At 36.9% G+C, this 21,540-nt stretch overlaps 1 protein-coding gene across 5 annotated transcripts in view; it reads left to right on the plus strand.

Moving 5' to 3' along the window:
• The window catches only part of AP-2alpha (adaptor protein complex 2, subunit alpha), a 42,982-nt gene extending 21,849 nt beyond the window's left edge, over positions 1-21,133 (plus strand). For 2 of the 5 annotated variants that reach the window (XM_045726919.2, XM_045726920.2), the window contains exons 14-20: positions 4,057-4,180; positions 6,542-6,656; positions 8,696-8,825; positions 9,405-9,543; positions 11,533-11,677; positions 13,395-13,611; positions 16,791-21,133. In XM_045726919.2, the coding sequence (XP_045582875.1) occupies positions 4,057-4,180; positions 6,542-6,656; positions 8,696-8,825; positions 9,405-9,543; positions 11,533-11,677; positions 13,395-13,611; positions 16,791-16,868 (948 nt within the window). In that variant the 3' untranslated portion in view covers positions 16,869-21,133. The remainder of the gene's footprint in view (positions 1-4,056; positions 4,181-6,541; positions 6,657-8,695; positions 8,826-9,404; positions 9,544-11,532; positions 11,678-13,394; positions 13,612-16,790) is intronic. The other 3 variants (XM_045726921.2, XM_045726922.2, XM_045726923.2) reach the window with 3 other exon arrangements.
• The last annotated feature ends 407 nt before the right edge of the window (positions 21,134-21,540 follow it).

Genomic DNA, 21,540 nt, shown 5'->3' on the forward strand with positions numbered 1-21,540 from the left:
TTGATGCCTCTAGATATTATTACCTAAGAAAATGATAAATTTGTGCTGTACTGTTTTCATTATATAATGATATAGATTATTGGTGTATGCAAATTTTAATTAAAATACAATTAAACTGATATTAAGTGAAGACCTACACAAATGTTTAACTTTGGTATGTTGAACAACTATAATGCATAAATATTATCAGTTTCTGGAAGGGTCCCCTCAGTTGTTCGTAGGGTTAAGCTGTGGTCCAGCCAAGCATTAGGCACAAGCACCAGGCCTCCGAGACCCACATTTACCTACCGGGAGCCAGGATCAAAATTTGCCTCTTTATAAATCGTGGTGCTTTTAGTGACGATCTGTCCGAAAACAAGGAAAACTTTCTCGACTAGCATAGCAAAACTAGCAACTGATTAAAGAAAATTAGGTACAATCAGGCACAAGCAGAGAACACTATATAAACATCAGAGCTCCACGGTTGTTCAACATCCTCCCAGCAAGCATAAGAAATATTGCCGGAACAACTGTGGACATCTTCGAGAGAAAACTAGATAATTTTCTCCAAGGAGTGCCTGACCAACCGGGCTGTGGTGGATATGTGGGCCTGCGGGCCGCTGCAAGCAACAGCCCAGTGAACCAAACTCTCACTAGTCAAACCTGGCCTCGGGCTGGGCTTGGGGAGTGGAAGAACTCCCAGAACCCCATCAAGCAGGTACCTGAAGGTAAAGTTGCAGAGGATTATTGTTGTTGTGTAGATACTGTAATTGTGATGCTCCTATCTGCTATCAAGTGGCAGCCCAGTCCATCCTGGGTTTCTGTCAGCCAGCCCCCCTCTCTCAAGTAAATACTGTAGCATCACATCATACAAGACAGTGTGTATGATGCATTCCCAGCTGGACAAACCAAGCAGCAATGACAAATAAATTCTCTTGGATTGTCATTTACTTTTGGCCAAAAAACAGTGGAGAAAGTTGAAGGCAAAGAAATCCATGATCTGGCTTGAAAACATAAAACATCTCTTCTCTCATTGGGAGTGTAGTTTCCCAGCCTAATAGCCAGAGCCAGAAGAAAAGCTGCCTTAAATAAGTGGCATCGACCAAGGAAGAAACCTGAAAGCAAGAAGATTAAGTAGGCTCGAGAAAAGTGAGAGCCTACTTCCTTCACCTACTTTGTAGGTGAAGGAAGGTATGGTAAAGACAGGTGGATGGGCTTGCCTCAAAGACCTGGTGTATTGGGTGTAAGGAGTGTGGTAACAGATAAGCTCATGGAGCTCCTGGGGGCCCCACCAGAGACTTGCATTCAATGCTTGAATTTTTTGTTATCCTCGGCTTTATAATACGATGCTTCAAATTTTATAAAATAAGACACAATTGTAGTATTGTGGCATCCTGCAGTCATGGGAGACACAATTGCTAATCTTTATTACTCGTCTTCAGTTAAAGTTTTTGTTCAACTTTTGGGGTGCCATGTTCCTTGTACAGTGTTTAATTTTTTTAATAAATTTAAGCTTTCCACTTGCTAATGGGACTTCAGGAGTGCTAAGTGAATATTGTGTGTTCCTTTTATATATTCTGGGTTCATTACCTGATTGATCTATACCTAAATCTTGGTTTATTTTGTATAATTTATAATTGTTTTCCTTAAAATTTATTGGGGGTTCATTTTTTTCTTGATGTCTTGCCTGAAATTATGTTGCCAAGTAAAGGGGTTAGTAATAAATGGTGCAAATTATTTTATTATTATTACACACATTTTTCTTGCCTCTTTGGGTTTCCTGCTTAAATCTCCAGTGTTTCTCATACCAGAATTAGTTACTGTATATTATCAACAACTGGTATCATGGTTTTCCCTGTGACTTCTTTCTTCAGGTGTTTATCTTTATTTTCTTTTTATACTGTACAGTATTTATAAGAAAATGTATTTCTTACATTTTCTTATTAATACATAGCCTTGTATATTTAAGGCCATATATTTAATGGTCCATCTTGTCTAAGTCTTTCCAAAACAGCAGTATGGATTTTTTTTTTTTTTTTTTTTTTTTTTTTTTTTTTTTTTTTTTTATGTTATGTTATGATTTGAGCCCAACAGACTAGATTTAAGGGAAGAGGTTCTTACATACTTTTACATACTGCATATTACATCCGCTCTAAAGAAGTTTATTATTGAATGTTCTTAACTGAATTGTGTACTGAAATGGGAGATGATATTTGCAATGTTTGCGAATAAAGGTTATGATAATATTAATTAATATTATAATATTAATAAAGATTATGATAGCAGTCTCCGTGGTGTAGTGGTAAGACACTCGCCTGGCGTTCCGCGAGCGCTATGTCATGGGTTCGTATCCTGGCCGGGGAGGATTTACTGGGCGCAATTCCTTAACTGTAGCCTCTGTTTAACGCAACAGTAAAGTGTGTACTTGGATGAAAAAACGATTCTTCGCGGCAGGGGATCGTATTCCAGGGACCATAGGATTAAGGACTTGCCCGAAACGCTACGCGTACTAGTGGCTGTACAAGAATGTAACAACTCTTGTATATATCTCAAAAAAATAATTCAGGTGACTCGTGATTGTCTGTAGCTCCTGTCCTGACCTCATTTATGGTGCTCTCTTATTACTTAAAATAGCCACTGCAAATATAAAATTCCATTCAGGACATCACTTTACAGTTTTTCACTTCCCAGAGTGTGTGTATTTTTGAAGGTTAGCACCCTCCCCCCTCACACCAACTTTAAAAACATGGTTTCCTGGCATGGGTGATGATTAGGAAACTCTATTTTATATTTCTATGTGCATATACATCATGCTTAAAGTGGGTGTCTTCATTTCTTTAATCACTGCTTTGTGTTTCAAATTATGTGGGCTATATTGTGCGCGCATGCTAACTCGTTTTGCTTGGGCAAGGTGTTTACTGTATGTCCTTGTCTTTACCAGTGGTGTGAGGAAAATAATAAAGGACACTAGTTACCAGCTTATTATATCACTCTTTATCATTGCCATTTGTTTGAATGTGACTGGATTTTAAGTATGGGCTCTAGTGTGAATATCGGCTATTCCTGTCGTATTGAGTCGACTCGAGGCTCCTCAAGATTAAAATTAGGAACGTAGGTGAAGGCTGTGTGAGATCAGGTGTGTGGGAGAGGGTTAGTTTGGGCGAGACTGAGGATATGGTTGATGGGGTCTGTGGATAGTTGAGTAATAGGTCAGTCAGTGACTGGTTGGGTTATTGGGCTGGGGATGGTAGGGCAGGATGTTGGGCAAGTGTATGTGGACCCGTTAAGTTTTTTGTAAATTTGAATTTACTACATAATTTTTTACCTACAAGGTAGGAAGCCACATGAAGCTAGGGTTGAGATTAATAAAGTTGTTTAAATTACAGTAAAAGAAGAATGATAAATTATTATATTAAATATGAATCTAGTTTTAATGTTTGCAGTACTGTATATTCTCTCTGTGCTTAAGTGGTGTTACAGTAAACTTCAGTTTTTTCAGAGATTTTTTGTGGTGTAAATAATAGAGAACATTAACTCGATACTTTTATTTTTTATCACTTAAAGTATTTGGTACCTATAATTGAGTTTATCTTTTTAAATTGCAATAAATTTATAATATCGAATTTCATAATTAATCATAATAAAGCTGTTTTATTGTGTAAAAGAACCTGAATATTTTACATGAAGACATTGTTTACTTAATTTGTATTGTACAGGATATTTATGAACTTTAAGATTTGACTACAGTACAGATGGTATTTATTCTAGAACACATCCCATCTTTCTCATAAGTTCCCTTAATCACTCGTTACTGCTCAGTTTCGTACTGAGGCTCAAGAAATGCATCCTCGTGCATTGACTGTTTACTGTATTTACTATACAGTATTCCAAATTTCTATATATTTTGTGCTACCACTCCTGCTGTACAAAATTTGTGTGCATTGCTTAATCTTTGTGCTTGTACATATGTGTAAGTTTATCTTTATTTCACGTACAGCTTTTTTACTTGTTTAAGAATTTTTTATTTATTTATAGCTGTTCTGTTATTCCTCATTTTGGCTTGCTTCTGTATGGTAGCTCAAGACGAAACCATCTTCCAATGCAGCCTTTCCAATTCCTCAGCTGAACAATTCTACGTCTGCGGACCTGTTGGGTCTTTCGACGCCTCCAGCCACTCAGAACAATACACAGAGCAACACAGGTTAGTGAAGTTTTGTTCATTAAGTATTAAGTTTCATGAAATAGCTATACAAAATAATTGCAGCCAAGTTATGTCAAAAGTTAAGCATCAATGCATGGTGGCTGAGGGAGATTTTCATCTTACATTTCAATTGCCATCCAAACAACATTCGAATGTTGAACCTCAGGGTTCAACAGGGCTATAGTGCTTATAGCTCTTACATTATTTGTTTTGTACTTTTCTTAAGTTTACAGCATGACCAAGTTGTATGTTGCTTCGGAGATATCTTTGACACATCACTTCTGTTGAAATGCCCAGTTATTGTATTTCATTGAATTGTTCCACTACCTTGGACTGATGCTGTCACTAGTTTTCCAGTCTCTTCTTCACACGCTTTACATGAGTGCCATAACACGAGTATATAAATAATTTGAACAGGAGAGAGACCTCTTGATGCCTTTTATAAGGCTCGGTAGCAGTATTTTAATCATACGTGGAAGAAATGTCCTTGTTTGAATTTCATGCAAATTAAGGGAGGGTTCTTATGTTGTTTGTACCCAAGCTTCAGACATCGTTTTTCTTAGTTTTCCTTCAAGGGAATAGCCAAAACAAGGAGGTTGTGACACTTGCCCCATATTTAATTTTCTTTCGTTTTCTGTGACATTGGTCGTCTTATTTCAGATTCTAAGGAGAAATAAAAATGTCCACAAAGTATGTGTCTGGGCTGAAGGACAATTTAGTGTTGATAGAAGTTAAGGGAAAATGTAGATTATTATTTATAAGGATATTTAAGAGTGCATTAATGCATCTTGTTATACAGGTATGTTTATATATTGTCATGTATATTGATGATGATATTTTCAAACCTGGAGCACATTATTTTACTGTGCAGCCATGTGCAAGGTGCAATAAAGATGCCACCTACAGTAAGGGGCCTCCTTTGTTTGCAAGGGCATTTGCCCGAGAGTCATGACCCAATATCACTCTTTGACAACTTCCAACTGCATCAGTCATAAGGAAACTGTTGCTTTGTCTATTATATTCAATGCTTGTTGATCTCGCTAGTAATACCCAGAGATCTACCCCATTGGTCAAAGGGAGCCGGTCGGCCGAGCGGACAGCACACTGGACTTGTGATCCTGTGGTCCCGGGTTCGATCCCGGGTGCCGGCGAGAAACAATGTGCAGAGTTTTTCACCCTATGCCCCTGTTACCTAGCAGTAAAATAGGTACCTGGGTGTTAGTCAGCTGTCACGGCCTGCTTCCTGGGGGTGGAGGCCTGGTCGAGGACCAGGCCGCGGGGACACTAAAGCCCCAAAATCATCTCAAGATAGCCTCAAGAATACTGGTGTCTGAACTTCTTGAGTAGGGGCCAACAGCTGGATACCTGAAACAATAAGGATTTTCTAGCATAGCTGAGATATATTAATCCATATGACAGCCTGGGGAAAATTGACCCTTTCACTGGAGTGAAGTCATTTTGTTACACATTTACAGCATTGTAGATCTTTGATGTAAAACAGTATTGTATTATTTTTTTCTGATTCAAGGTTATATTGATTTTTGATCATCTTGTATAAAATTACCTCCGATTCTCCACCTTTCAAGACTGAATCATTTGTTTCCTCAAACAGGGTTTATGAGATTTGTTGTCTGTGGTATCATCTTATTGTCAAACACGTTAAATGTCCCACTAGCCTTTCTCAAATATAGTGACCAAATCTCTGGAATATTCCAGGATAGCCTCTACAGTACTAATGAATGGTAGAGAAGGAGGACTTTCTTGTATTACAAAGTCTTTTTAGGGAAGCCTTGTATTTTTTATTGATTTTATGATGCTCGCTTACTAGTCAGTATCACTCGCAGATTTCAATGTTTAATTTTATTAGCTTTAGTGCTGATCCAATAGCTTGCACTTTTTTTTTCTTTTCCAATATGTATTACTATATACATTGATCATCATTATAACTGATCTATCATTGTTCAGACAAGATATGTAATATGCTTTAGTCTTCTAGCAGTTTACAGGGCACCTGCTAAAGCTCTATAAATTGGGGAACTTTAAAACTTGTATCAGAGTGTAACTTTACTCACAATTGTTCTACATTGTTGCCAATAATTTAAAAACACACAGATGAAACTCTCCCACTCATGGTGAACTTTTGTTAAAATTTTCTGATATTATATCACTGTATTGTATTATTCAAGAAAGAGGCACTTTTAGAATAAAGCATCGTAAACCAAAAAGTTTCATTATAAATTAAACACTGTTTAAGTTTCCAAAAATTTAGTTGTTCAATTCTGACTAACTTTTGAATCTTGAATTAGCACTTGATAAATTTGTCATAAAATGATCAGAAGAAAACAACAATGTACCCAATAGGTGTGCTTGTGGACGTGTTGGGAGATCTGTATGGGAGTGGAGGCACCAACACGCACAATGGCACCTCTACCCCGTCTTCACTATCGATGTCAGGTGCTACAGACAACATTAAGAAGTGAGTAATAGACTAACACTTGTAAATGCTGTGATGTATGGCATTTATATGTCACAGGGTTAAAAGTCTTGGGAGTGTCTGATAGAAAATCAAAGATTAGCCTTTGAGGTGTGAAAGGAGTTTGCTGAAAATTGGTTTAGTCTCCTAATATAAACTATTGAAAGAGAAATGCAGTTATAACATTATATGAGAAATGGTGGGAATAGACTGATGTCACAATGTGGTTGTGGCATCAATTGGAGCCTCCGCATTCTTCCTGTGGACTCGGTCGAGCTCCAAGTTCAATAACTTTTGTCTTGTCATAGCCAGGAGTGTTAAGGCAAGCATCTGGGAGTCACTAGAATGCTGGTTTAAATCCCCACATGGCTTCAAATGATTTTCTCATTGATATACAGTATCATGCCATTATGATTTGTGTGTGTTCTAAGGGAAAGTGTCATGTTGGAAGCAGTCTTACTCAATGAAGACTGGCATATTGAAACAATTTGAAGGGGCTTTGGTAAGAAGTGGCTACTTTATGAAAATGGGGTTCAAAATAAAATAATTACAATTTTTTTTTTTTTTTTAATAAGTGATTAAGGAAGTGAACCTAATAAATTTACTATACACTCAGGTTACATGTTTATGACAATCTCATGGGCACTGGAACAGGCAGAAGTAATTTTCTTGGACCTACTAAGGTTTAGGTGATCCCTTGATCAGAGACATTTGACAATACAGCATTACCTGGTTGTTAAACGATTTGGTGAGGTCATTTTCCAGGGAACATAGGATTAAGGACTTGCCCGAAATGCTATGCGTGCTAGTGGCTGTACAAGAATGTAAGAACTGTTGTACAGTATATATAAATAAATAAAAATAAAGTTTATTTTATGCCTAAATTAACACTAATGTAATGGAAATTTTGTTATTGGTTATCAAAAATTGTTGTTTGTGATTAGATGTATAGGATTGGAATGGTATTTTAATGAAAATGGTGGAGTGGAGATTGAAGGAGTAAAAGGGTTTGTATGATAATTACCCATGTGTAATTACCTAGTGTAGCTGCAGGATGAGCCATGCTCGTGGTGTCCTGTCTTATCAGTACAAGTATTGTCATACGACTCTTTGAAACTACTGACAGTTTGGCCTCCAGTGAGAGTCTAAAGGAGAAATTTCTACTTTGCCCAGCCCTCAAAGGGGATTTCCCAGGAAGGAGTGTCAGGGCTATTGATATATATATAGTGAATTGGTTCATTTCTGCTCAAATGTGTGTTGGTTAACACAAATCAGTTACCATAAAATCTCACACATTCCCTCTGGGGACATTACTTGATATGGTTCATGTGTGGTAACCCTCAGTACATGCAGATAGCGCTGAAAAGCTTCATTTCCTCTCCTTAGCCCCTTGATTTTTGTCCGTGATTAACTTTAAAAGTCACTACAGTATTGTAATTTACTTGTAGACTGCCTAGCTCCACATTGAAATTACCTTGCAATTTGAAATAATTGCACAACTGCAGTGATTGCACAACTGCCTCCAAAGGATACTTGATCAACCAGGCTGTGACTCGTACGTCAGGCTGCGAGCAGCCGCGTCCAACAGCCTGGTTGATCAGTCCGGCAACCAGGAGGCCTGGTCGACGACCGGGCCGCGGGGACGCTAAGCCCCGGAAGCGCCTCAAGGTAACCTCAAGGTATTACTATACAAGTCTCTTGTATTAGACTATGAAAAGCACTTAAAAATTCCATGAAATTGCTCTGGATCACGTGCTATTAATTCAGGAAAAGTAAACATTGGTGGTAAACAGCAAGGACCAGCCATAGTGTGCACTGCGTGACATTGACTGGGAAGATATAGGTAGTTTGTAATTTATGGTTTTGATTGTTCAGATTATGAGTCCTTGCACAACCCCACTTTTTTTTTTTTCATTAATTTTTAATTTTGAATACATAATTTGTCAAAGTCAAAGGGCTACACATGTAGGGCCCAATGCACAGAATGAAACATTTCACTTTTTCTTTCCAGTAGTATCATAATATTGTTTCTTTTCTTGCAGATTTGTTTGTAAAAACAATGGTGTTTTATATGAAAATGACATAATCCAAATAGGAATAAAGTCTGAATTTCGACAGAATCTTGGGAGGATAGGAGTTTTCTATGGCAACAAAACTTCCATGCCTTTGCAGGTGAGGTATTGATGTAGATAGCCGAGTGAAAGTTTAAAGTGTGTAATTTTATTAACATGTTTAATACAAAATTGTGAGATTCGAACAATAAATTATATTTATTACCATAGGGGCATATAGTACCTTAAATGATAAGGTTTTCCAGTGCTGTTTTTGCAGCGTTGCATCAGTCACGTAGTATATGTTCTGCATGCTGTGTCGCTCAACGCAGGGGTGCCAGATTTGAGTTGCCAAAAGTCGTGAGCTGAAGAACTAAATGTCACAAACTTTACAATAAAAGTAGCCAAATATTTTTTTTCCAATTGATTCGCTTTTCAGAATAAACAGCCCAGCTTATTTTAACTGTCACCGAAAAAGTAGTAAGTGGCGACATACATAGCTGACTTTTTAATTGAATACAATTATCATAATTGGTAACCCAATTGGGCTACTAGTAGCCCAATCTGGCATCCCTGTGTTGCTGTGACATTTAGTGTTCCATTTAAAACCCTGGTAATGTACTAGCTCTTATTAATGTTGTTTAACTAGAGGTGTTCTTATATTTGTAAAGGTTCTCAATGTTTAAATTGTGTTTTGTAGGCCTTCAATCCCACAGTGTCAGTGGGTCCAGTTCAACAGGGAAAGGTTACGGTGCAAGTTAAACCAGTCGAGCCCTCCATTGATGCTGGAGCGCAAGTTCAGCAGCTTGTTAACTGTGAATGTATTGAGGACTTCAATGGTAAGTGTTTGAAAGGAAATTGACTATAGTAACCTTGTGATAAAATATTAGATGTTATACTGTACTGGTACAGTTATAACAGTATTGTGTTGCTCAGAAAATTGAGTTTATATGAACTTTTGTATTTTGTATGCTTTAAAACATCAGAGAAACTGTAAGCAGTTATATCTTCCCTGATGTTTGATTTGAGGCTCAGGTGAGTGAAGATTAAGGCTGCATTTACTATCATGATGAAATTGGTGTTTAGGTGTCGTGTGCATTTTATTATGTACTAGGTTCTGTTTGGAAGACTAATTTTGTCGTGCCATTATATTGGAGTATTCCCTGTTTCTAAACAGGATCTGGCATAATGTACTGCTGTGCAATTTTTTTATGCTAAAGTGTAGCTAATGTTTTCACATGACTGACTCGGCATTCTCCCATTTTCTAGCCTCTCTTTTGTTCACCGTATCAAGAATGTTTTTTCTCTTGGTAATTGCTGTTATCTCGTTATCCCACCAAGCAGTTCCACTTATTCTCTGACCAGATTGTGAACTCGGCTCACATCCTTTCATTCTTAACATTTCTTGTATTCATCATACTGTATATAGCACTGGTTTATTTGTTCATAGCCTTTCTGTAAGATCATTATCAGTTCTCCTTTGCACGAATCTTCCATTTTTACTCTGCATTTATTAATTTTGCTTCTAATTATGAATTCCCATTAATAATAGTCTTGCACAGCAGCAACATGTGCTTGATCATTAACAAACAGGCCACATGGTATTGAACTGGACACTTTTGACATTCACATGCATAATAAGAAGTTGACTCCAGTCACTCTGTATCTCTGCAAAGAATATACATAAATGTGTGTAATATGCACAGAGTACTTTTGAGCTAAGCAAAGCAATGTGTAACTAGATTGTTTTCAGGAAGGTTGTCTATTTCCCAGATGGGGGCTCTAATATGGACGTTGGAATAACTGTTCATTTGACTTGCAACACTTAACTTTTTTGTCCTCATCCCTAAGGGCATGGAGAAACTATTTTCTTCAGACCTCAAACCTTTATTTTGGATGTGTAATATGGAAGTTAGCCAATTTTAGAACCACTGGTGACTTTGACAATGTTATCTTGATCTTCATAATGCTGTCTAATATACTAGACCTGACATAGGTCTGAGTACATCTGCATTGGCTGAGTGCCCAAGAGAGAGATGCTGCTGATGTTTTACTTGGTCCTATTTTGATTTTCAAACTCGATGAATTTTTGTGTGAAACTACACAAGCCAATAAGAAACTGTGTTCTCAATGAATGACTTTGCACACTTATAGACCTGTCTAGCAGCTGTGCTTCTGCATTGTTGCTTTAAGATAAGTATGGGTTTCTTGCTTCCCTAGGAATACCCATTCATTTAAAAAGTCGGCTATGTGACATCAGTACCAGCCATGGCTTTGTCATCTTGTGTACATTGTTTCCACATGGGCCCTGTCACCCTTAACAGGTTTAATGTAACTTATTACTATTAAGGAATCTACCAATTAACACAATAGGTAGTTTTAGGAGGTACGTTTTACCGGTAAAGGGGTTGGTTATGCAATTGCACTCGATTTTAATCGCCTCTCCTAAGTAATAGATGGTGGTAATAATTATCATATGAATTTTATTATTTTTAGGTTATGTATTAGATCTTTTATTCTTCCATTGTAATTTGTTTTTGGGGCTCCATTGCTACACATTATATCATCCCTCTGTCTATTTCAACTGTACTATTCAGATCAAACATTACAGTTCAATCGGTAACTCTTTGTTAAATCTTAGCTCATTATTTCAAATCAGTATCAGTGCAACATTGGTATCATATCAGATTCAACACATGAGGAATGTACATGGGTTATCCAAGACTAATTGGTCTGCTACAAAAATAAATTTGTTAAAGATCATTGATAGACTTGTAAAATTTAAGCATTATTATTTGTCAAATTTAAACAATGAAGTTTATCCACAGGTCTGCCTGATTTGACAGTTGGCTTCACGTATGGCAATGTTCCGCAACGCCTAGCGCTACATTTACCACTCTCATGCAACAAGTTCTTTGAGCCAACAGATATGAACGGAGAGTCCTTCTTCGCTCGTTGGAAGAACCTGAGTGGGTAAGTTAAGAAGTCGGTAATTAAGTTTTGGTGTCGGTTTGTTAAGCTAGTCTTCTTGCCCTTCATTTCTTATGTAATCATCAAGTGTGACGATGAAATAATTGTCTAGTGCAGTGGTTCTCAACCTGCGGGTCATGACCCTTTGGGGGTCTTTTGAGTATTAGAAAAGAGGGCTATTCCCAAAAAGTTGGGCACCTCTGGACTCATTATGATTGTCATTAACACAAACAAAAATCTTCATTTAATGTTTTGAATAGCACTGTAGCCCGTAAGGATCCAATAGCTCTAGTTTTGGACACTTACTGATTACTGCATTTCAGCAGTTTAATAACTCCAAATTCCTGCATTGATCAGTAAAAACATGCAATTGGAAATCACCAAGAGAGACTGCATGTATTCCACAAGTACATACAGTATGTTAATGCGATACACATAATGAAAGTTTTGAAAAATGTGTTCCCAATATATTTAACATCCAGGTATATGTCTTGAGAATAACTTGCACATGGGCCTATGAACAGCGACGCTGGATTAGAGTGTGGATGAACATCTGAAGTGGTTTTATTAAACTTCAATTGCCACTTGTGATCTTGACTATATTATAAGCATACTACACATGGTTATGGTAATGACACCTTAAAACATGGATCATACGGCCACCAACATAATCATGATGAACCGTTCAATTTTAATACCTGTAAAAGTATTCAAGATTGTTAATACTGTATTAGGCAGTGAACAAAATACCTGGTATTCAAATAGAGTATGATCCAGCATTTGAGCACCTTCATCACTAAGAAATATTACGTGACTCCAAGTATAGGTGACCTAATACTGGCATATAATGTAGTTGAATAGCATAAGGTGTTTAGCAGTGGTTTATTAAATTCCTGTTTTCACCCATAATCGGGGTTATATTGTAAACGTAAAAGGGTAATCATATTGCAGTGTAACTGTGTGATGCAAGTAAATTTGGGTGGAGTAATGCACGTTCAGTGTACATTAGTGTTATTTATGGAATGCTGCCTCTTGATTTGTACCATAACTTTTGTATTTAAATTACTGTAATTAGATTTTAGTTGACCAAAATGTTCAATAACTTTCCTGCATCTAGAGTGTTAAAAGAAAGTGGGGTGATTCTTTCATAACTCAATAAATATGGTGGAATCCTTATTAAATATTGTATCCCACACCCAGGTGCTAGCAAGATCATGATGAATCAAAACTCCCCAATACAAGTGTGGTGACTTAGCCAGCGACAACCTCAAAACCCTCAATGCTTACTAGGCTGCTGCTTGAGTTTTTTTTTTTTTTGAGATATATACAAGAGTTGTTACATTCTTGTTACATTCTTGTTGTTACATTCTTGTACTCAAAACCCTGCTGCGGCAGTTTTGTTTAGTTTTCATCAAAACTTTACACATTAAATAGGCTTGTGGAGTAATAAGAACTTCAATGTTTATTTTCTTTAAGCCTGAGTTAGTTTTTATAAAAAACTGTACTCACCTAGTTGTGCTTGCAGGGGAGGGGGGGAGTGAGCTCTGGCTCTTTGGTTCTGCCTCTCAACTGTCAATCAACTGGTGTACAGATTCCTGAGCCTACTGGGCTCTTATCATATTTACATTTGAAACAGTATATGGAGTCAGCCTCCACCACATCACTGCCTAATGCATTCCACCTGTTAACTACTGACACTGTATATCCTATTCTACTACAGGCCTCTCCAAGAGGCACAAAAGATCTTCAAAGCATCTGGGCCAATGGAAACTGCTTCCATCAAGACTAAGCTATTGGGTTTTGGAATGCAGCTACTGGAGGGCATTGATCCAAACCCTGAAAACTTTGTTTGTGCGGCAATAATCCACACACGCACACAACAAATTGGCTGCCTATTGCGTCTCGAGCCCAACCGCCAAGCCGAGGTCAGTTTTACCGTATGTACCTTAACGTTTAAAGTTCTAGTAAATAGTTTTTTATATTTTTATTATATTGTGAGTGTGTGTGTGTATGTTGTCTAGCTCCTGGGAACAGCCATCTTAAGGAGTAGTCATGATGGCAGCATATTAGCAATCCTGTCTTCTGCATGTACTCTGTGCTAGCTATATGATCTTGTGAGATGGTCATAATATTTACCATTTTTTGTTTATTTTCAGGATGTTGGTTGTCGACCCCAACTTTGCTCTCTTATATTGAACTTCACACCTTTAAATATAATTTCTAATCTTGTCAGTCATAATTCAAGCCATAATCACTCCTTATAATAACTTTTTAAACTTCTCCTAGCAGTAAATAGATACATGGGAGTTAGACTTGCTTCCTGGGGGTGTGTAACAAAAGGGGAGGCCTGGTCGAGGACCGGGCCACGGAGACGTTAAGCCCTGAAATCATCTCTCTAACCTCAAGATAACACAGTATTAGGTAGTCTAGGTTGGGTTACCTTGCATGTATCTTTTATACATGTAAGGTATAAATGCTACATGTCCCTCTCTCCCACCACCACTACTGGCAGCCCTCCCACCACTACTCTCCAACATTCTGTGCCCCCCACCACACACCTATCCACTCCTACAGGTTCTCAGTTTGTCCAGTGGTCTATTTTTTACCACTACCTCAACCAATACCCTACATGACTAACGCTGCATAACTGTAGGATGACTTTCTCTCACATTTAATCCACTGTAGTTTAATGTAAATATTTTTGTTACAAAAAATGTTGACTTATACTAGCTCTTTATAATGTATTCGTGCCATAAAAATTAATTAAAAATTACCTGAGCAAAGTACTTTTGTTTCCTGAGGCAAGGTCCTCTGGTTTGATGGACAGGATTATGCTTCTTCAGGGCAAATCAGTAATCTGCAACAGGGAACATTTTACACTCCAGTTCTACTAAATCATTCTGGTAGTAAGAAGAGAAACTAGGAAAATTAACAATCCAGCCCTGTCAGGAGAGCAGTATTTAAATGCCACTCAATTTTTTTGTTCTCATGGCTTCTACTATATGTTCTTGCACCTAACTTGCCCTTTCCTGCATACATGGGTTCCTCCTCTTTTGTTTATATATTTTTCTGCAATCTTCACAGAAAACAAATTCAGATATTTTAATCTTATTTCCTTATCTAAAATCTCCCTTAACCATCACATGTATAACTCATCAATATACCTTCCTTGGTATGCCCAACAAGCTCAATGTTGTTAAAATATCTGTATCCTTGTATATCCATAATACCTTTGCTCTTGTACAAAGGTGCTACTTCTAGTTTTCTCCAGTCATGTAGCAAATGTTTTCATCAAGTGGACACGTTTTATGTATCTCTACTGTGCGTGTGTACTGATATTTCAATTGCTCCAGACAGTTTTTTTTAATCTTAGATGTGCCTGCTTGTCTAGATCCTTTTTATTGTTATTAATCATTATATATACAGTACTAAGTACCTGTATTACATAAACAAAAGCTATTATTGGGATCATTATTAATTGTAATTGTGTACTATACATGTATTTTATTGGCAAATCTTTATTATGGTCTACAGTCCAGGGTAATCTCAACTCTGTGGCAGGTGGAGCTATGATGGCGATGGCTTGTATCCTGGGGCAGACGAGTCAGGTCTATATTGGAGGGAGTTGTACATTTGTTATGGTATTTAAAGTTCTTGACTAGTGTGGTAATCAACTGTTCATTGTTATGAAGTAGTGTTGGGGCTTTTTACAGCTCCTACAGCTGTCAACTGGAAGCAACATCTGTTATCAGTTTGAGAGATTTTGACTGCTTGGGATGCTGCAAGAGCTTGGATTCTAGTTTCTAAGTGGTTCCAAATTTGTCACTAGGTATACATTTTTAGTTTTATCAGTTTTGGTATACTTGTGATGCTACTCATTTGCTCTGTTATGTATAGCTTCCAAGATTTGATTCTTTTGGAGAGAGAGACCAGGCAAGGGGGCTGCATAGTCTACAATGGATCAGATTGCATGAGTAAAATGTTTTGAGAATGCTGTTTGGCACCAATTTTTTTCCAGATATAACTGCCATTAACTTTAGCCTGTGGGTTATTTTTTCCTACACATATCTTATTTACTTGTCAAAGGTTCTTGTCAATCATATTACTAGATATTTGTAGTCTGCTACCCATTCCAGTGCTACATTTTTGTATGGTGAGATGCTTTTGTGGGTCAGATCTTGCATAATACATGTCTTTTGATTTTTCGGTTGATATTTTAAATCCTAATTCTGTACCAACTGTACCCTATTTTGTCGAACCTGTTGTGCTTCAAGGGCATGAGCGCCACCTGCTGTGCGGGCTAGGCCATTGGTGTAGCTAATGGGATTCGTATATAGTGGCAGCCTGATCATGATGATCTTTCCCATCAAGATGGTGAATAGACTTATTCTGAGAACACCGCCTTGCAGTGTGCCAATTTCTAGTCTTGGATGGGGGGAAGTGTGCTTGGAATAGTTTTTTTTTTACTGTTATTTTAATTAATGGGGTGAGCGTGCACCCGGCTAAGTAAATTAACTCTTGCCCCATTTCCAATCAGCAAGTGCAGGATGGCATGAGGGGCTTGCTAACTCCAAAGCTTTTTCTAAGAACCTTCGCATTTCGGTGTCCAAGAACGTTTGCAAGGCATTTGGATGTTTCGATACTGTCCCTGAATCCCAGTATATTTGGAGGCAATAGACTAATTTTCAATTTGAATCTGTTGAGAATCATTCTTTATACTTTCTTGGCTGTGCAGAATGAAAGTGAAAGAGGACTGATGCTATGAGTTTTGGGATATACAGTAACCCTGGAATTGAGGGTTGACTTTGTTGAAAATAGTTTGTGTGTGATTGGGCTGAATAATATTTTTTCTTACTGTTCTGTACATTGACATTTTAACATAAGAGATTAGTAGGAATAAAATTTATAATGGAACTATTGTTCATTTTCTTTTCTTTTTTCTAGCATAAAAAGTGATCTAAATTTTGGGCTAGTTGCATGTTCAAATTTTTTGTAAAGTGAACACCTAAATAATTTACAAAAGGTAGTTATTGTTAAATAATGTTATGTTGATCTGTATTGTATTTTTTGTTTAAGTAATCTTATTTGGCAAAATGAATTTACTTGTGTCTTTCAGATGTATCGGCTAACGATCCGTGCCAGTAAAGAATCCACGGCACAGATTTTGGCAGACTTGTTAGCTGAGCAGTTTTAACCCCAAGAGATCCATTTCATGATAGCTCACAAATTCCATCTACAGAAAAACTTTGTGCAAAATGACCTGCGATGGTAACAGTGGTGAAAGTATCACTGATGCTAGTGAATTAGTGTCAATGACTTGGGATGCAGCAACATCGAAATGCCAGGCAGTCTTTTGTCGTGGCAGCAACCTGTCGGCTTGGTGAAATGTTTGTCGAGATGGTTATAGCAGCTCTGAGCCAAGGCAAGTGAATGGTTTACCAAGAGTGAATAATTTTGGCATAATACCAGAAAATAATGCCAGATGCTTTAAAGTGTCATCAGGTATTCCCCAGTGATGCTTTTAGTCATTTTTGTTATTCTAGTTATGTAATTGACTGACATCATTAGGCAATCATATGTACCAGGGCTCTTCTTATATTAGTTACTATTTGACAAATGAAGGTATTTTTAAGTTTATAATTGCTGCATTGTTTAAGTGCTGTTGGCGATGAATTCATTTCATGGATTAAAACTTCTCTGAAATTGTCAGCCTGAATTTCTCATGCGTGATTGTTTAAAAGTTTTGTCACTTCTGGTGTGCCAATAGCTGTATTAAGGTTACTGGTTAATCAAGACTCCAGTTAGTAATAGGATTAGAGGCCAGCATGAGGATATTTGTGAAACCCAGTCACAGTTACAAGTTGTAGTGTGTAGATATTAGCAGTGATGAATGTGTGTATGCGTGTATAGCGGGTGAGGGGGGGGGGAGGTATAGGGAAGAAGTTGATGTGACTTGGTGCGAATATCCTCTTGTCTGTTTGGTTTTGAATCCTGGTGGATAACATTGAATGCAGTATATTACTACTTTAATATTATCAAATTTCCAAACATTCAATTATGCATTTCTGATTAATATATTAGTTTTGACAATACCTTTCAAATTACTCATTGGCATTAACTTATTTGCTATAATGTAACCCCAAGTTACACTGGTCTTAGAGAAAGTGATACCTTGTTGATTACACAGTTTTGCACATTACTCGAGCTTGTCAATGATGGACTTGCCATTGCTTAATATTATTAAAATTGACAGTAGATCTTTAAGAAGAGTCTGGTGATATTTTGTGGCGGCAGAAGTGTTGTGATCGTCGGTGGTCAGTTCCAGCATCCTGTTCATAGTTGTAAAGAAACCCGTGTATCAGTAGCTCCATTCCTCGTGTGTGGATTCATTAATGTCAAATAATTGGAAATGCATGAAAGGAGGTGCAGAGATCATTATTGTATAGAGTTTATCCTAAAGTAGGTTATTACTGTAGACTTCATATCAAATTGTAATTATGAACTATTTTGGTTCTTATTGTGCATTATTGGGCAGCAAAGACATACTGTATTATATGAAGACACTGGTCAGAGGTATAGCTAGTAGTTGAGAGGTTGTCTGGGCCTTGAATCATGTGAAATATGTCTCCTCTTAATGTAAATGTTACTTTTCATATTTTCTCAGCTGCAGAGGCTTTTCTGAGCAATAGAGAGACTTTGCAAAGCCTTCAACTTCGACTTTTGAAATTATCCAGTGTTATACAGTACTTCGAATTTAAGAAGCTTTTTGCAAATTCTGTATCCAAGTGGAATGGATCTTGGGATCTTGGGCAAGCTCGAGCTCGAGGCCTTTCGTAGGCGTTAAATGAGTTCTCGTTTTCCTGATGGTTAACACAGTTGTTTGCCTTTAGTCAATACCGATGTGTGAGAAAGCTATGACAATGGTCATGAGGTGGCTGACAGTAAAATCTGCAAATGGGAAAATTATTCAAATAGCTCTATATTATTAAACTAGGGACAGGTTTTTGATCGAGTTTACTACTGGTAATATTTGAGCCATTCAGTCTTTACCTTGACCCTAATGAGTTGTCTGTATTTCTGATATACAATAATTCCTCCTCCATTGAAAGATTTTATTTTCGCACCATTGACTTTTTATTTGTAAAATGTAAAAACAGTTGTAGGCAAGAACCTTTTGTCATGAGCCAGGGATCTTGTTACTGTAAATGCTGCTAAGTTCTAATGGTGGTTCTTGATGTTAAGCTCATGAAAGTTCCTGTCACAAAGTTCGTGACAGCTGTAGTCAAACCAGTTCTAGGATAATAGAAATGACAATGAAAAGTAATTAAAAAATGTTTGATTTTTTTCTTGTCAAACGATTGTAAATTAAAAGTTTGGCCTTAGCCCATTCATGTCTAAATTTAAAAAAAATGTAAATAAAGTATTCGCATAAATTTAGTTAGTTACACATTTATCTATGTTACTTCTGTATATCAGAGGACTCATAAGGCTGTTTAACAAATGTAAAGCGTTACAGTAGATATATACCCGAGCTTTTCAACCATGTGTTGTTGATGCTCAGTACAGAACAAATTCATTACAAATGTCGGATCCTGTCTGTAAATGGGGAAATCTGTGAGCTGACTGATTGCGTCTTAGCAAATTTATTCATTAAATCTTGAAATGATCATCTCTGATAGATCTAGACTTATTTGTACACTTTTGGGATTATAAGATTAATTTAGTCAGTCTGAATTATAGTGAAAATATTGTTTTACTTCGTAATAATGCAAAAATTATTTTCAGGAAAGCTTTCATGCTCTACTACTTTGGTATTTATAAATATAGGTTGAAGTAGCTAAAAAATGTATAGTTTAACAGATTCTCAGCCTTGGATAGCATGGATGAGATTGCATGTTTGCAGTCTTGTCATCTTTTCAGGTAATATATAGAGCAGGTGGATTATCAGTGACAGAGATCCTAATTTTGATGTAAAGGAATTATGTCAATAATTTTGTATCTTCTAATTAAGGATTATATTTGTAACGAGCTGTGACCTTAACGTTATTGACTGCGTGTAAAGTTTTATTTGTTATGTTATTTATTTTTTATTTTTTTTTTTTAACATTATGAAAGGTAGAATCAGTGGCTTAATCAAGAGGATAATTACTGGGACCCAGTTCATTGTCAGGTATTGAATAGGAGATTGAGTTAACAGCACATTTTACCAAAATTGCATATTCCTGTTGTAGTGTAGCACCAGCCTAGTCAGCTGATTTCCTCCACCTTGCTGCATGTCTGCGTTTCTTGTCGGGGCATCATGCCCAGTAGGGTTTTATAACAGACTTTTTCTTAGACATTCCATTCAGACATGTAGCATTTGATTTATTTGCTTTATGATGTAGACTTCTGCTTCGTGGGATACTGAGAGCGAGCTTGTATATGCAGCACATTCACCAGCAGAACATTTATGACAAAATTGCTGTTATCTTGATTGCCTTATTAGTCAAGGCAATGAACCATTGGTAGTAACTGGTCTCTAATTAAAAGTTTATACTGTATAGGAACATCTCGCTTAAAACAACAAGTCTGTTGCGTAATAATGAGTCACACGTAATCTCAAGAGGTGGTTGATGAGTTGTTAATGAACTTGTTAAAAGTGTGTTGTATGGTATATTGTAGTGTAGGTGTGAGACAGTGGCATACATTACTCCAGTATGGTCTGCCTTGTAACATGTGACGTGGCAGTTGATGTTGATTGTATCATTTGCAACCAATCATAACTAACTGCCTGCACAAACCTATTGAGGAGCTTTATTTTGTTGGATAAATAAAAGTAAATAATGGCAATTAAGGTGTGTTCTGGGAGTGGTGATGCAGTGGATGGTACGAAACTGTAAATGTTACTACTGATTACTTTGAGGTACTGTATTAAGAATGCTCTTTTGGGTTCAAAAGAAGGTATGGGGGTAATTGAGAACATTGTTGTATTCACTGATCCTCCCAGAATGTTAAAAATTCGGCTCTGGTCAATATAAACATAAACAGGAAATGTTGAAGAATATGGTTTTTGAGAAAACCAAGGAAACGGTTCTGCACTATTTTGTTTTTTGGTATGATGTAGTTTTTATATTAGACATAATGGAATTAAGTAAATTTTGCTGATTAAAAACCAAACAAAAAGAAGTCCCAACAAATGGATTTGACTGGACACATGTGTTTGTGTGTGTGTGTACATGTATATATATTTACATATGCATGTGTATACACACTTGTATGCACATATTGACAAATTATGACATAATTTAATGCATTTAATAAACCGAATGGTAAAATAATAATGAAAAAAGGGTAACTTAGAGTTGGTACTGCTAACTTTACATGTGCAGAGTGTTCCCCTGAGGTTTCTTTCAGAGCCATGATGTGTTCCATATTGAAATCATTGTATGTAAGTGAATGGTAAATAAATGTGTATATTACCTTGCTTTGTCAAAATGCCTTTTATATAGTATGTGGCTTATAATTTCTCGTAAAGCATTTGGTTATTAGTTTTTTGTTGTGTGTTTGTCTTCACATACGCTACTTACCCATGAATATAATACCATTATCTTCTATTTCTAGATAGGTCTTCATTTGACTTCTGAGGAAAGAGTAGACGTAACATTAGTCAATAATCAACATGAAGACTAAACATCTTACAGGAGGTTTGCACACTTTGTTGAAGTCTGAGAGACTACAAGGGGGAAGGGGGCCAAGATGAGAGAGTTTTGGTTAAGAGGGCAAGTGCCAGAGCATCTTGATGAAATAATAGGATGAAGAACACCAGGTTTGTGAATTTTAGGGAGATGACAGATATGGAGAAGGTTCAGATAACACTGAAATGTTAT

The sequence above is a fragment of the Procambarus clarkii genome, chromosome 88 (genome assembly GCF_040958095.1).
Source record: "Procambarus clarkii isolate CNS0578487 chromosome 88, FALCON_Pclarkii_2.0, whole genome shotgun sequence".
NCBI classification, from domain to species: Eukaryota; Metazoa; Arthropoda; class Malacostraca; order Decapoda; family Cambaridae; genus Procambarus; species Procambarus clarkii.